This window comes from Sardina pilchardus, chromosome 14 (assembly GCF_963854185.1).
Source record: "Sardina pilchardus chromosome 14, fSarPil1.1, whole genome shotgun sequence".
In the NCBI taxonomy this organism is placed as follows: Eukaryota; Metazoa; Chordata; class Actinopteri; order Clupeiformes; family Clupeidae; genus Sardina; species Sardina pilchardus.
The window spans coordinates 18268117-18285902 of record NC_085007.1 but is presented as its reverse complement, the minus strand read 5'-3'; the positions used below and the strand labels follow the sequence as shown (position 1 = coordinate 18285902).

Sequence of the window (17786 nt, the reverse complement as noted above, 5' to 3'; positions counted from 1 at the left end):
AGGCATGTTTTTAATTCTAATTGGCTATGGATAACATGTTGGCTCTAGGCTTTCTCAAGAAAAAAAAAATGCTGCATGTGTGCTACAAAGAAAGGTGAGGATACATTTGTCACTGCTGCGGGGTGTTTGTTCCTCGAGATGGTAATTTATGGGTCAATAAAAAATCTTTAATCTGTTAGCTTGCAAAAGGAACTGGCTCGGAGACAGATTTAATGCATGACCGTGTGTAAATGCAAAGCGCACATTCAGATACACGGACGGGGCGATGATGTACAAGCACAAGGTGGATACTCATCATCCTGGTGAGGTAATGGACAGCACCTGAAACTTTTATGTGGAGCCGTTCCTGACCTAACAGAGTTCAAGATGTATTTTTTCCACTACACAAAGCACAGAGGGTGAGGCCAATCAGCGAAAAGATACTGATGCACCAAAAATAATCCCGTCGCTATATTTCCACCGCCAGAGAGCCCATTGAGCCGTGTCACATCTGCGATCAATCAGCATCGACTAAGCAATTACTGAATTTACTGTTCATTGTGTGGGACATTTTACGGGCGCCAGTGTCCTTGCAAATCAGCCTAACGCAGAGGCGTGTTCGCAACCCCACCTGCGTCTGTCTAGCTCGGGCTGACTGGCTAGCTGTGTGCGTGTTCTCTCTCTCTCTCTCTCTGTGCGTTCTGAGCGGACAGCAGCTGTTCACCTGAGTGAGATGAAATGCACGTTTAATGGAGACGGCAGAACAGAACGGACCGGTCACGAAACAGACTGTGAAGAAAACACCCACTTGAAGGTGTGCAGTCTGCAGCCCGCCGTTCGCGGTATGATGATGAAAACCCCACAGCCGGGCCAAGTAATATCACCTCCCAAACTACTCCCTTTTTTACGGCTATAAACACCGTGAGAAAAGTCAGCAAAGCAATCTATCCATCTTGTGTGGCGTACTACTGTGGGGACTGTGATACGCTTTTTTCCTCTGGATAACGGGGGTTGAATAGCTTCAACCACTCTGGCATGACAGATATTCAGCTCATAGCTAGATGAAATGAGGCCAAATGACAAATGAAGCCAATCTCCAATCAGCATTATAACAACAAAAACATATCAATCAACCTCTAATATAGGCTATATGCAATGCTTAATGAAGCTAAACTAAACTGACTGAACGAAAGGTAGAACATTTGCTGATATTCCTTTAGAATGGTCATATAAGAATAAACTGAAGCCATCAAGGCCTGTTATTTCTGTAAGGAATCAGAATGGAAATGTGTCTTTCGTCGTCTCGCACTGAGAGGAGAAATGAAAGATAAAGGGTGTAATTTCCGTTGGGAGGCCACGGCAGATTCGGCCTCCCCTGCGTCATTACAGTCTCTCTCCCCCATGGAAAGCCAGAGGGATGAAGGCTGAAGTGGTTTGCTTTGACAACGGAGTGGGTTGTGTGGCAGGCACCTGGCTGACGTCACTGGGTTAACAGGTGAGGAAAAAGCAAATGGTGAGACAGAAGATCACAGGCTTGCTTGGACCTTGCTTTGCTGTTTTTCATCAGTCATGTCCCCGTAGCTTCAATGTCTACTTGGTAATTTAGTCTGCTTGGCATCATTTTGGGCACTGGGAGGAAGCCTGAGACGCAGACTGGCAGTGTTGGTGGAAACAGATGGCTGTGCGGTTCGCTGCCCAATCACTCCTCAAGACTCATGAGCTACTCAAGAAGCAACAGAACGCTGCAGACCTTCCCTGACGATTTCTGGAATAGGTGTACACCTGGTAGCATGCTCTTTCACGTTCGTCTGGGATTTTCTTTCAGTGCTAAATTACTATCGTTGTGCTAGGAGTTTTACTAGACTGTTTTAATTTTCCTGCAAATTAGTTTCTACGTACATTCCTACACCTACGTACATGCTGTGCTCACAGGTTTAATTTTCATAAATCACGCATGGGTCTTTGGGGTGCTCTAAAGTGGAGGCTCATTGGACGACATCATGATTAACCATAGCAATTAAAGCATGCACTTGCCTGCAAATAGACTAGAGGAAAACACAAACACACACACAGACACAGAGAGAACACACACACACACACAGACACAGAGAGCACACAAACACACACAGACACACACACACACACACAGTAGCTAGAATCATCTTCTCAGTATCATGCGGCAGGTTTCCGTATGCACACAAATCCGTCCGTTTGGGGAATACGCTTAAGGGCAGAATCTGGGCGAGATCTGGCTTCTTTAAGAGGTAAACGCTGCGTAAGACATCAGCGGAGAGGGTCTCTGGAGAGGCTGGGCGCTGCAGGGTCACTGATACGGCGGGGGTGAGGAGAGCCGGGGCCAGATAAGAGAATTCGATTTAGCAACAATTATCTGGAATTCTCTCCTCTCGCCGCTGAGTAGGGGAGGAAGACGAGAGAGGAAGAGAGAGAGAGAGAGAGAGAGAGAGAGAGAGAGAGAGAGAGAGAGAGAGAGAGAGAGAGAGAGGGGGGGGGGGGGGCAATTCTATTCATATACACCCTGCAGGATAGATAATCTCTTCCATTGCCCTCTGAAAAAAAAAATAATAATAATAATAAAAAAAAAAAGATTACAATTGGGAGGAAGACAAAAAATAAAAGGAAAACATGACCAACAACACTGCCAAGCAGTTTAAAAAGACACTTGTTTGTTGTGAAATGGATTTAGATTTAGCAGTTTGTTACACAATGGTATTTTTGAAAACAGAAGAATTTGGCTTGATGGTGATGTAACAACAGGATTGACAAATCCTCTCATCATTTGTGTGAGTGTCTGTGTGTGTCAATCTTTATTCCCTCTCACAGAGGAAAAAAAAAACTTTATTTAAGGTTTATTTACAGTTGTGGTGTCATTTGGGAAAAGACACTAAGTCGAAATGTGTATTGATCCTTGATGGCACAGTACAACAAACAGCAATCCTCTCCCAAGTCTACAGTGGGAAAAGCAACCGTTCAAATAACATTTTCAAGAAAGGCAAGGAGCATGGGACCTTCCCCGTTTGTTCATTACACTGATGCAGCCTTGTTTATGTCATTCTATTTCTTTCATGATTACTTAATGTCTACGTGAAGCCATTTAACATAATCTGGAATTGGTTGTGATTACTGAACGCTACACTGTCTTTTATTGGAACCTACGGAGTAAACAGAGCAACCTTGGCCTAATTGCTTTCTTAGCTAACTAGCTAGCTGGCAATTTCATATTAGATGGCTTATATAGCAGAGTTGCATGAAGAGAAGACTAGCTTTCTGAATGACGCTATACGATTTTAAATTTCACTTGCAACATCACACTAGGATATGCTAGAAACTCTATGGGTGCCTGTGCAGCTTCGTTACTTGATGGAGGACCGCGTGTGAAAGCAACAAAATTATATAACCAATCATGTTTGTTTTTAAAGGGAACATAAATAGGAATATGTGAAAGGATTAAAAATGAACAGGCCACGGAAGGACTGAATATTGGGTGGGTGAATAACACAGGTGGCTTTTGGTTTGGAGTTGTCATGAAAATGCCCACGATTGGGAACAGGATTAAAGGGGGCATGTCACCTGTCACTGTGAGCTCCATAGCTAAAACACTTCATTTCATAACCAATCTGGAGGGTGGTGTTTTTTCAAACGAGTCACTAGAGCCCGAGAATGTTTCAGTCTGATAAAAACACATTTGACTGTGACAAACTACATGGCCCCATTTGCAGAAAGCTGTGAAGCGCTGATTTTATTTAATTGCCTCTTGTCAGCGTTGCTGTGGCCAAGCTAACTGAATATTCCGGAACTAATTTCAGGTTTTCTTGTTTACAGACTCGTGCGCTTGTACACCGCTCTGAGTTCATCTGAAATGTAATGCAACCGTGAGAGAAGCGTCTTCATTAGGAATGAGCTCAATTCCCCTTCTATGTCCCCAGGAGTGTAAACTGAGGCAATACATATTTTTTCCCTCCATAATCTTTAGGAAAATTATTTTCATGGTTCAGAGAAGGTGTGTGTCAGTGTGTGTGTGTGTGTGTGTGTGTGAGTTTGTGTGTGTGTGTAAGTGTATGCACACACGCCCAACTGTAAAAGTATGAGGGAGTTAAGTGTGACCAAATTTGTTAGTCTGTGTGTATATAGACACAAGTGTGTGTGTGTGTGTGTGTGTGTGTGTGTGTGTGTGTGTGTGTGTGTGTGTGTGTGTGTGTGTGTGTGTGTGTGAGTGAGTGAGTGAGTGAGTGAGTGAGTGAGAGTGTGTGCACTTCCATGTGGGCACAGAATTAAGCACCTGTATGAATGTGTGTTTGCATGATTGCGTACATTGGATTGAGAGAAGTGCTTCTATGAATGTGTACATATCTATATGTATGTGTGTGTGTGTGTGTGTGTGTGTGTGATCTGGACACGGTGCTAATCTCTCTGTGAGGCCTCCAGAGGAAGAGGCTCCGGAGCAGGCGCTCATAAAGGTGTTTACGGTGTCACGGGGGCGCCTGATGCACGGCGAGGGTAAACAGGCGGTGGGGCCGCGGCGCGCTGTAAACACGGCAGCGGACACGTTTAACGGGAGAGAACTACCCTCGTACCCGGCTCCCGAGCCACACAGACTCATTACACACAAGCCTCTGATCACGGTCAAGAGTCAGTAGAAAGAGTCAGAGAGAGACGGGGAGGGAGAGAGGGAGAGAGAGAGAGAGAGAGACATAAACAGACAGACAGAGAAAAGAGACAGAAAAGGAGAGAGAGAGAGAGAGATACAGACAGACAGAGAAAGAGACCGAGAAAGACAGAGATAGAGAGATGAACAGTGAGAGAGGAGAGGGAGAGACACAAAAAGACGGCAGACAGAGTGAGAGAGTGAAAGAGAGAAAAATAGAGAAATGGAGACAGAGAGAGAGAGAGAGAGAAGAGAGCACACTGGGGAGCAGCACCACAAGCACAAACTCACTCCATTCCACACACACTCACACCATTACACCCTCACAGCAAGCAGATGTAATCACTGAACACGCGCTTGAGAAATGAAAAGCCAGAGAGCCGAGGCATGGCAAGGCGGAGGGAGAGATGGTGAGAGAGAGAGAGAGAGAGAGATGGAGAGAGAAAGATGCGCAGTTGTAAGGTAAGCTGCTGGACCACACACTGCTGGCAAGCAGGAGTGGCGGAGGCAAAAATGGGAGGGGGAGGGGGGCATGTAAACAGAGAGCCGTCGAGTGAGAGGGGGAGTGTGTGTGAGAGAGAGAGTATGAGAGAGATAGAGAGAAGGAGAGAGGGCAAGATAGAGAGAGTGTGTAAGAGAGAGAGTGTATGAGAGAGAGAGAGAGAGAGTGTGTGTGAGAGAGAGAGGGTGAGAGAGTGTATAACAGATAGCAAGAGAGGGAGTATGTAGAGAGTGTGTGTGAGAGAGAGAGCGAGAGAGAAAGAGAAATTGAGTGCCAGACGCAGAGGGCCAGAAGTGAGAGAGACAGTGAGTGTGTCAATGAGCGAGTAAGGGAGCGAGACACAAAGAGCTTGCGCACAGAAGTGTGTATTTGGGAGCATGTGTATGCGCGTGTGTGTGTGTGTGTGTGTGTGTGAGAGAGAGAGAGTGAGTGACAGAGAGAGAAAGAAAGAGCAAGAGAGAAAAAGAAAGAGAAAGAGAGAGAGACAGAGAGATCACTCCATCAAAGCACTGTGGACTAGCACAGATTGACAATGAAGGCAGGAGTACAATGTGAAGTGAGAAAGGGGGGGTGAAGAGCAAAACCCTCCCATCATTAACAGCCACCCAACCTAACATATGTACACACACACATACACACACACACGTACACACACACACACACACACACACACACAGAGAGTAGAAAGCATGTTGTGGGTACTCACCGGTGAGGACGGCCTTGGCGGACGGCTCGGCCAGGTCCAGCGCCGACTTGCCGTCGGTGTTGCGGATGTTGGGGTCGGCGCCGTGCTGGAGCAGTACTGTGCAGGGGAAACAGAGGCAAGAGCTGAGCTCGGGCAGGCACAGGCTGACCCCTCCGACGCTGACGCCTACCGCCGCTGCTCCTCCACCTCCACCGGCAGCGCTAACGCCGCTAACGGCGCCGGCCACCAGCGCTCGCCTGGGCATGGCGCTCGCACGTGCGCCCACGCACATCGCACACCCCCCACCAGGGCGCACACCGCTCCCCAGGCCCGGCGACGCGGCCGAGTCCCCCGGCGACGACGCTCGCGCTAAAGGCAGCAGCAGTAACGACAACAGCACCACCACCACCACTACTACTACCAGCTCCAGCAGCAGTAACAGTAGCAGCAGCACCACCACCCGCGGTGGACAGAGCTGGAGAGGCACGGACGGAGCAACACGCGCTGCAGCGGGACCCAACAGACGAGCGAGCGACAGGAGGAGGAGAGGGAGGAGGGAGCAAACCCATGTTATTGAAAAAAAAATAGAGAGAAAAAGAGAGAGAATGCGTGAGTGAGTGTAAGTGTAAAATAGAGAGAGAGAGAGAAAAAAAGAGAGTCAGAGAGAAACAGAGCGAGCGCAAGAGAGAGAGAGAGGGAGTCAGACTTCAGGCTGGACCATGTGACAAGACTCTCAGGTATGAGAGTGGAATATCAAAGCCTGTTCCTCTCTCTCTACACACTCCCTCACACACACACTCTCTCTCCCCCCCCTTGTCCCCTGGAGAGAGGAGGGAAGAGCGAGGAATGTTTTCTAGCGCGCCGCTTTTTAATCCGCCTCAGTCCAGTGCACCTAAAGCGGCCAGCATCCCTAAACTGCCCGCGCTCCCTGAACAGCAAGGTTTCCCCCCTCTCATCTGCCTCTTTCTCTATCCCTCGCTCGCTCTCTCTCTTTCTTTCCCCCGCTCACACGCTCTCTGAAAGGCAATGTTCCTCTCACTCCCCTCTCAGGGAAAAAAAAAAGAGAGAGGGGAAAAAAACAATGTCCTCCTGCAATCTCTCTCCTCAATCAGTTCTTCTCTTCCTCTCCTCGTGTGTGCTCACACACTCCTATCATCCTCTTCTCCTCCCTCTCTTCTCCCTTTCTCTCTCTCTCCCTCCCTCTGTCAGGATCAGCTACAAGGGACATGTGGGGGAAAAGGAGAGTCTAAGAGAAGATAACTTTAAAAACGCAGAAGCCTTTTTTCTCCCTTTCTCTCTCTCTCTGCTGCGATGCTACTGCTATGACTGCCGGTACCACTACTGCTACTGCTGCTGCTGCTGCTGCTGTTGCCACTGCTTTGGGACAGCAGCGGAGCTGAGGAGAAAGACACACGCGCTCCTCGATACGCTAAACACACACGCAGGCACGGCACGGATCCACGCATGCACGCTAGAGTGTGTGTGTGTGTGTGTGTGTGTGTGTGCACGCACGCACGCACGGACGCACACACACACACTCACTCACTCACTCGTTCGCATGACAAAGCACACGCCCCTCAGCGACGGTGAGTGGACGAGGCACTTGTAAACACACATGGAGCGGAGGATCGCTTTTTTTCGCATGGTAACAACAGAGTAACAAATCAGCACACTGCATCAGCTGGGCTGCGGGAGAGCCACACGGCTAATCTGAATGAATGTCATCGTGACTCTCCCTCTATCCCTCTCTCTCCTTCCCTCGCTTTCTCTCTTTCTCCCTCTCCATCGCTTCCTCCCTTCATCTCTCTTATGACTCACGTCAGGTCAGTTATTTTTCAGCTTCAATGTTTTCATTTTTCCCCCCCCTTTGGGCAGCTTGCCAGTCACACTCTGGCCTGTGTCGTGTGGTGGACACACACATACACGCTTCAACGCCCCTCCGTTTAAAAGAAGCCGTGTCATACGATGAACGGCCATGAAATTAAGATCTCATTCTGTGCTTAGGAGCAATTCGCACCTGCATGTACTGCGGTTCCTTGTGTGTCTTTGTGTCTGTGTGTCTGTGGACCCCAACTGTTCTCAGCTTCCTGTGAAATCGACATTTCCCCTTAGTTTGGGTGACGATTCAGGTGCACAAAACGATCATAAGCCTTGGGTCTAATCAAGACACAAACAGCTGTTGTTTTCCAGGTATGATGCATGAATAATTGACAAGAAATAAGCCTGACACGCAACCACGACCAACATGTACATTAATGATCTATGGGCCGAGATATCGGCTCACTTGCAGCAAATCCAAGTTGTTTAAATCAAACTCACAACAACAAGGAGGAGGGTGTGGAGCGAGAGAGAGAGAGAGAGCGAGAGAGAGAGCGAGAGAGAGAGAGAGAGAGAGAGAGCGAGAGAGCGAGAGCGAGAGAGCGAGAGAGAGAGGAGACTCAGGAGAGGCAAGAGCAGTCAGCGCGCTCAGCCGGCGTGCTTAGATAATGTTGTGGGCTGTCAAAAAGCTCTGCATCAACAGTCAAATGTCATCACCACGCCAACATGCTATTTTGAGCGGGCTTCCAGATAGCGCTCACCGGGGGCAACCGATCCAAAAACAGCTAGCGACTGCTACAGCTGCTTGATGGTCTGAACGCAGGCACCGCGGCCAGGGGTGGGCTACATGAAAGCTGACCGCTCCAGACGGGAGACGCTTGGATATTTTTCAGACTTATTTCAAAAGGTCCTCAGGGCTCGGACATACAGGGGCCACAGTATTAGCATTGCCCAAAGCCATGTCTTTTACAAGCAAAAGCTCACCAACCCGACCACATTTGCCACACCATATTTGCATTTCGAAAAAAGCTACATGATGTTTCACAGATCAAAAGAACACGAGCACTGTGGGAATGACATGAGTCTAAATGGGTTTGGAAGCCTTCTTCAATAAAATGCTGTGGAAGACAACTGAAAAGGACCACGTAAACAGACTCATGGCTTTACGGAGGAGCGAGGCTAGATGGGGTTTGGTTAACGGGGCCAAACCATTGCCACTGATTCTACTTTCCTTCTTCACATCCCATTCCTAACCAATAAAGTGGCAAGCAAGGGAGATCTTATTAACTTCATCCATCATCTGATTCCAGCCGTTAGCGGGCACATCACATCACATCTCGGGCACAGAGACGCCTCTGCTTGCAATGTTCCACCCTGGGGGATATCGCCATAAAAATTCACCTCACTTGCTGCACGAGCGAGACAGACTTGCACCTCCTGCTCGACACCCGCCCCAATTAACTCAACCAAACAGGTGTGCTCCCCGCTGAGAAGATTTCACATCAACAGCCTCCGACTTTCGTCATCTCCTCTTCATTGGTTTTACAACACTGTTCAGTTTAGTTAAGTTTCGTTTTTGGTTCGTTTAATTTATCAACTTTGTTTAATTCGTTCAAGGACGATGTAGGCTAGTAAATGCATTAATCACAGGAGGAGAAAACATGCTTTGTACCAGATTGAGCTACTAGCTTCATTTCCATCACCATAGGAGTTTGATCATATCGTCTGAAATGAATATACTATGATGACTCAGAGGCTGATTGAAGATGGCCGGTGGTTTTGTGTGAGCGAGTGCATGGCAACAGAGCCCTGCCTCCTATTCCCCCTGTTGCCGCCTCAGCTGAGATGCTCTACAGTGAGGTGCCTGTAGCGTTTCAGGCGCACGGGTGGGGGGGAATGGACAAATTAAAAACCAATAAAGAAAACAACATTTGTAATGGATGCCGCCGCCGCCGCCGCAAAAAAAGAAAACCTCTGCCTTTCCTCCTGCAGGAATTAATATGCGCTAAAAGCCGTGGCGCATTTGCATAGAGCAAACGCTGGAGGGGGAGGTGGTGGTATGGGATGGGGGTCTGGTGTGTGTGTGTGTGTGTGTGTGTCTGTGTGTGTTTGTGTTTGGGGGGAAGATGGGCTGATAGGAGAGGCTCCGTGGGGTGGGGTTGGAGGGTAGGTGGTGGGGTTTGGGGCGGTGTTGGGGGCGAAGGCGGCGATTAAGATTCATGCTGGCACCTCTTGACAGCTGGCCTATCCATCAGAGGTGCGGGCGTCAGAGCCAGCGAGCCTCCAGAGCCGCGCCTGATAGGGCCCCCGGTGTGCAGCCCCGCCAATCACTCGCCCGCTCCCAAGGCTTACTCACGACCGCTAACAGCCACGGGAACTGATGCGGGGAAACAAGGAACAGGTGTGTGTGCGTGTGTGTGTGTGTGTGTGTGTGTGTGAGTGTACGTGTGTGTGTGTGAGTGTGTGTGCCTAGACTATGCAAAGCGTAGTAGCAAAACAGCAGTATAAATGTCCTTCGAGATCAATGAAGAATGCATCTGTCTAAATACTACACAAGATGCTGCTTATTGCAACGGCTGTTTCTTGAGAACAGACACCGACAGGTCTATACACCATATGATTATATCTGTTAGACTGAAGACCTTTTATGCATGAGGACCATAGACTGTCTATACAGCCTATGACGTGGACTGCCTCAGCCAACCTGTGCGTATGTAAATGAGTGCGTATGTACATGTGTGTGTTGGTGTGTGTGTGTGGTGTGTGTGTGTGTGTGTGTGTGTCGATTCTAGGGGGTGTAAGGCTCATTTGCACCAAAAATTCACACCAACCCAGCAGGTTCCACACAGGTGTGAAGACCGGCGATGGCGACGGCTGAAAGCGAGCGCAGCGACGAGGCGAGAGGAGCCGAGCGGAGCTGCCGACGCAGCAGCTGGGTGACGGTGGCTCCTCCGGGCGCCCACTCCAGCGCGCCGCTGATGGAGGGTTAATGGGAGCTGCACCCTGAGACGGAGGAGCGGGGGGGGGGGGGGGGGGTCCATTATGACAGGGGCTCGGAGAAGAGGGGATTAACGGAGAGATGTGTGTGACAGGAGGAGGCCACAGGTGAGCGGCGCAATGCATCACACACACACACACCACTCAAAAATGAGATGAAGAGCCTTTGGGGTTGGTGTGTGGGTGGGTGTGCGTACATGTGTGTGTTGGGAACTTACTGAGGTGGGCACATCACTCTACCACAGTGCTCTGTACTGAGTGAAGATTGATTCAACCTCACTGTTCGTATGGAGATTCATTACTTTACTTATGACACTTTCTCAGACACACACAGAGACACAAACACACACAAAGACACACAAACACACACAAAGACACACACACACACACACACACACACACTCACAACCAGCCTCGCCACCCCACCCCACCCCTCAGTGTTTTGAGACTGGCAGTCAGCGACCTCTAGTTTCACATTGGGTCCCTGTGCCGCTCCACGCAGGCAGACACAGTAATTAATGCCCCAACACCAGCACCCCTAATTAGCACAACTAATGCCCATTACTTATTCATGGTGCAAAACGCTGATCATCATCATCATTACATTTACATTACATTTAGCCATTTAGCGGGCGCCGCTCCCTCCAACAGCGGCTCGCTCGCCCGCTCGCTCGCGCTGCGCCGAGGACATCCATTTCATAAACGCTGATGCACCCTGGGAGCTGACCTTGACTGCGTTCATATCATGTCCTCCCACAGAAAAAAGGCACGGCTGTTTGTGCTAGGGGATCTGGCTGGATCGTTAGCGAGGCTATATTTATGAAAAAGAGGTAAAGAAAAATAAAAAATAAAACAAAAACCGCTGAAAGTAGATACAACGGAAAATATGAACTAATCCTGGCGATAGCGATTCCATGCCAACAACAACCTTGCCAGCCAGGTTTGCCAGCACTCTGTATTGGTGACTGCTGCTGGAGGGGGAGAGAGAGAGAGAGCTATATATGAGAGCTGGCATCAGGCTGGAAACATTTCTGGCAGCTCACACACATACACTGTCGAGCAGTGAGAGCATTAGAAATTCATTAGCTGCCCCAGTGGGCAAGTGAATCCACCAGCGTGCCGCTTGCATTGTCCCATTTTGTTTGCATAGGACCTCTGTGCAATCTCAATCTCCGCACGTAACATAACATAATCTACTTACACACATTACTTTAAATCTGTTACATTCCCAAGTAATTCTACTTGTGTGCGGAGCAATCAGGTAGAGGGAACTTGGCAGCAGCACACATGGATAGTCGGTTTGTTCCGGTTGACTCGTCCATGAACTACGCTGGGCTGGGATGGGCGGAAGAATGAAGAGTTCCCTCAGTGCCAATCAGGGAGCCTGAACAAACGCTTTCAGTCTGCCATCACCAGAGAGCCACAAAACCAGTCAAGAGCTTTTTTTTCTGCCCCCGCCACGTAGTTGAATGGCACCAACAAAGGCGGCAGTTAGGCGCTGCCACAATGGCTTGTCTGACAGGTATTCCCATGATTTAAATGGCAGCCCCAAAAAGGCGCTCTACAGCCCGACACCAAAGGAACGCCAGAGCAGAGGCACTAGGCTATTACTCATTTTCAGTCCGGGTTTTAACATTAAACACCGCTGGAGGATCCCTGACACACACACACACACACACACACACACAGACACACACAGACACACACACACAGACAAACGCACGCGCGCACACACACGCGCACACACACACGCACACGCACACGCACACGCACACGCACACGCACAAGCAGGCAAGCACAAACGCACGCACACAAACTCAGCCGAGGGGGCCGAATGCATTACAGGAAGCCTGTGTGAAAAGAGCCACTAACGTGAATACCAGTGGACACAAACAGAGGCGACCACGGGGCTTTGTGTTCAAAATGGCAACGGGAGATAAAATCTGCTCTTCTGCTCTGGTGTCGGTGCCGCTTACAAAGGGGAGTCCACGCACAAGACAGCCCAGGCGAAGCTCCTAGCCCACGCACTCTCACTCCCTATACGCAAGCCAGTTTGGACCATCACAGCAAATAAATAACCAAAGCCAGTCACAGGCCTCCTCAATCACAAACAGGTTTCCATGGACTGGAATACTGTAAGTGAATAGATTAGATTTAGATTTAAGAGATCTGAATGCAACCCTCTCCGATTCTTCCACTCAGAGTGCTTCACCTCGACCCCCATTGCTGAGGGCTCTTTACTGGGCAAGCAGACGGCCGTAATGATGAGGCTGACAGGCTGCGGGTGATCACTCATAAGTGCCACAGCGAAAGATCAATTCAGAGAGCCCAATTTACCACCTGACAGTCACGACGAAGAAACTGATCTATGTCTGGGCTGGTGACAGCCCTGTCAAAATACTCACAATCACACACATACACAAGCATGTGTGCGCACGTGTGTACACACACACACACACACACACACACACACACACACATGCACACGCACGCACACTAGCAGCAGGTAACTTGACAAATCATCCTCAACACTTTGGTTACTATTTCTCTGCCAGATTCTATGAACACATTATCGTGGATGCTGTTGCCCGGGAAATCTGACAGTTCTTTTTTCCCAAAAGCAACAAATAGAGAGATAATGAAAAACAATCCTTCAGCAAGCAACAGAATGAATGCTAAGCAGAACAAGAAGTTAAAGGCAGAGCCTGCGCTTCTGGTTTAAAAGGGTGCTGACTTAAAGACAGACAATACAATTTGCCTACGATCTGATCTCCATGCTCCTAAGCAATGAGTTAATTGGCTGGAATATTTCATGGCATGATGTTTGTTTCTTTGTTTGTTTCCCACTAAAAAATGTGAATTGTGTAGAAGAATTGTGTACAAGCACCAGAGTTTATTTCGGAAGGCACTCGCTATAAAGACTAGCCTGGCCCCCGCCTGACTACGTACTTCTGCTCATTTCCATTTCTCTTCATACTCCGTCTGGTGGTATAGCTTGATTCAGCTTTGTTTACTCCGGCAAGTGCGTCTCCGCCCAATCAGCGAACAGAGGGCGTTCCCAAGAGCGATTACATTTAAGTTTCAAGCCTATCGTTATCATTGTGTCCCCAGTGGTTATCATACGTCATTACCAAACGTTAGTGATTGAACTCCAATGAATTCCAACTTCAGACAAACGTCCCCACAAACCAGTAAATACACGTTTGCCAATGGATCTAGGCCAGACTCTCTGCGAAGAAGAGAGTCTGGTCTCCATGCTATATAATTTAAAGACAGCTACAGGTCAGTGAGAAACATCGGACAAAACGTGTTGGATTAGACTCACAGACTCCTTTTACGTGTTGTAAATATTGTGGATCTTTTTTTCAAAAAACACCTCCCGAGGAGAGCTAAGGACACTGCTATTTCAAAGAGTACACGGTGAATGACTGACACTTCAGTGTTCCAAACTGTGCGAAACTTATTTCAAAGAATATAGACAACCTCCTAGACAACCTAATATCAGCTATTACAGCCATATATTGGAATATATTTATAGAAGCGCACAGGCCCCCACAGTAGTTATATTCAGAAGATATTAAATCTGAAAATCAACAAACAAACTCATCGTGTCATTCTACCTAATCACCTAAAGAAGATTGCTACTGAATAGGGAGGGGGGGGTGAATTTTTATTTGTTATTTTTGACTGGCACACCATATAAAAGAGTCTCAAAGACTCCCACGGCATAATTAATCATCTTGTATTATATATCAATGCGAAATAGCTGTTTTGACTGACTGACTGATTGACAAGGACGCTTAACGTTGTGATGTATCTTAATAACAGACAGTTGATCTGTATGACAGACACCCTCAGGTTCAGGGAACGGCTGTTTGTAACACTGCAAGATGATCCATTCAAATCAAGTACAAGCTAGTGAGGTGCCAATACAGTCTTACTATAGGTCAAAACAGCTCTAGCTTTTCACTGAGCCTTAAGGGAAAAAATGCCTCAGTGCAAGTAATTACTCAGGGATGTAGCATGGTGTGTAAATACAGTTTAATAAAGATAATAAATAAATAAAATGTGTAATGTATTACAATGTAATAGCTACCTTTTAATATTCAGTCTAGGTATGTTTGGAGGGAGGATTGTTTGGAGGTTGTGGACTGGCCAGCCCCCGCTGCAGAAAAATAATCTAGAGGAAATACTGATTGCATTAGAGACCAAACTTCCCAGTTCATATCCACAGTGACCAGTTGGCTCATCAATCATTCGCCTATGAAATTAACTCAAATTGGTGTTGATTGGTGCCAGCAAAACTTGGGTAATAGGCTCTGTGTCAACATGCCACAATCTGCAACACTTCCTATCTTGGAACACATAAATGTGCATCTTCAAATCCAGACCTCTAGTTGAAGACCACAAGTGAATCAAATTAACAGCCGAATCCAATAATGGCCAACAAATTAACACAAATTGTCACTTGAGCCTTGCCTACGTCTTCGCCATTAGCTATGAACTATGCGACCAACAGCTGTTGGGAGAGGGATGGTTTCATAGAGAAGAACTGAATGGAAAAAATGCAATTAGACACATGGATAAATGCCACATGCTCTCCACTGGTGCAGCATCTTCTGCAAATTCAAAGGGAAGAATCAAATGTGGCAACATATTCCAACAAAAAACTGTACTAAGCTAAAACGACACTTGCATTTCATATATGTTCTAACTGCAAGATGTGCAACTGACTATATCCATAATATCTTGATTTATAAATGAATAAATGTGCCATTGAAGCAATATGCAGATACCCTGCAAGCCATCTTTGTGCATGGGGCTGTAGACTATAACTCTATCTTGGCTTGGAGGCTCTCTCGAGTCCAAGGCTTCACAACACTACCCATTGCGCTCATCTGACTCAATGGCTAGGAATAAAAGGATTTCCCAGGAGAGCTAAGAGTATTCACTTTCCCTCTCTCTCCTTCTCTCTCTCTCTCTCTCTCCACATTTCCAATAAACGGATGCAAAACAAAAATAGCGAGAGGATGGGAGGGATGGACGGAGGACCTTGACATTTGCTATGTCCTTTATCTCGAAAACAACATTTCGTCCCCCTTCAGGTCAATAGCTTCAGCTTTCATTTTTAAAAGTACACGCCTACCAGATATGAAGACTAAACCCACCACAGTCAACATGTGGCAGCTCCGGGTCACTAGCCATGTCTTGTAGCAGTATAGGCATTTTAAGCCCCAGGACACGGTGGATATTGGTAAAATACTCACTGGAGTCCTTTCAAGGGATGTGCAGCAGACAGTAGCAGTAACTGAACTGGTGCCACACAACACAACACAGCAGTGTAAAAGGTTTAAATGCCAGGGAGAGATGCTCCAATCCCTTTAATGCCCTGAAAAGTACAGCTAGTGGTTTTATGAAAAGGGGACCTTAAAAATGCACTAAATGCAAAACAGCTTAGAATGTGAGGCAGACTGTGGGAGGAAAGCTGGAGAGTCTCCCTTTCTTTGCTCTTATGAATAACACTCTGTGTTGTGCATTAAAGGAGCAGTGGGAGACGTGCATACATAACGCATGATCCGCACCTCCACAGTTCATTAGGCACAATAACGGAGCCTTCCGCCTCCTTGTCCTTCACACAACATGCTTTCATATGCCACAAACAACAACAACAACAACAACAACAACAAGACAGAAACACCGCCAGCCCAGTGTGCAGATAAACGGTCGGGTGAATAAATGTTGTTGGTTTTTTTTGCGAGCGGGTAAATGAATAGGCTCCTCCACTTTGGTCTGAACTAAACAAGGTCACGGGCGGAGAGCAGAGGGGGCTGGAGGAGGGACAGCGAGCGAGTCCGGTTTCAGCGGCAGTGAAAGAGATCCAACGTGACGTTCCTCCAGAGCAGCCTCTGCTTCGCCTCACAAAAGGGTGGGGTCAGTGAGGGCCACTGGAGGACTGCAGTAGGTGGATTCGATAGCGGCGGCAGCGGCAGCGACAGCAGCAGTGACGGAGAAGCTAAACACTGAGGTGCCTGTGTTCGCTGTGAATGGGGGGATGCAAAAATATTTGCCGTGGCAGGATTTCTTTTTTTTTTTTTCATTTAGTTGAAAAGTAGCTTGTGCAAGCAAACAGCCACACTGGCGTTAGTTATTTCTTCATCTACAGATCTGAACTCTGCAGGAAAAGAACAAGCCTTTATGGTTTATTAATTTTGTTTTGGTTTTCACATCTGCACTATTAACCATCCCTCATTTATCTCAAAGAACAAACTGACTCATGTCTACATATGTTATGTAATTAACAGCACACACTGCCAAAGAAAAAGACTGAAAGCAAAGTATACCAGAAACATCACCATCACCCAGAACACCTTACTGTTGAGCCTGACAACAGTGAAGGAGGTTGGATACATTTATCTTCCAAAGACTTGAGCCTATTGAGAACTACTAACTCTTAAATTGAACTATCACTTGATTAAGAGGAGCAACTGCCTAGTTGGAAAACTTCCTTTGGAACACTTGGGTACCACTAGGACGAAAACAAGCTGCTCTACACAGGAAGTTTGAACTGTATACACTGCGGATGCGGGTTATCTTGTACTAGCATTAACCTAACCGCCCTAAAATTGCGACGTAAACATGACATGGAATTCAACAAGACGATTACAAGACAGAACATTATAACTGGGTTTCAGACATACATTATGGAACAAGTTCTTAAAGTTACTAAAGAAAATATAAAGGTCTAGCTATGCAAGTCATTATCTTCACTTTGCCTAGCAGCCCAGCGCCAAGCTTATACACAAAACAATCAAATCTTAGCTCACTGGTGTGTAAAATAAATTACAGCCAGCGAGGTGATATTGAACAAAAAAAAGGTTTGAAAAGTTGTGAGTTGCAAAGAGGCAAAACCCTACACAGGGTTCCCCCTCCATTTCCTTGATAAAAAAAACTGAATTTCCATGACTTACTATATAAGGAATGGTACAATATGCTGACCAATTTCAAAGCAGCCGCGTAGCGTTCAAGAACACTTTTATACTTTTTACTTACAGAGCAGGAGATGAACAAATGGGCATTGAATAAACAAAGTTGGGCTAAGCAAGCAAGCAGTAAAGCTAATAACCACATATACACCAGTTCTA

At 47.2% G+C, this 17786-nt stretch overlaps 1 protein-coding gene across 1 annotated transcript in view; it reads right to left on the bottom strand.

The window, feature by feature from the left end:
* tnksa (tankyrase, TRF1-interacting ankyrin-related ADP-ribose polymerase a) overlaps positions 1-17786 on the bottom strand; it is a 107301-nt gene that overhangs the window by 87504 nt on the left and 2011 nt on the right. Inside the window, exon 3 of the mRNA XM_062553923.1 lies at positions 5851-5946. Coding sequence (XP_062409907.1) covers positions 5851-5946 — 96 coding nt within the window. The remainder of the gene's footprint in view (positions 1-5850; positions 5947-17786) is intronic.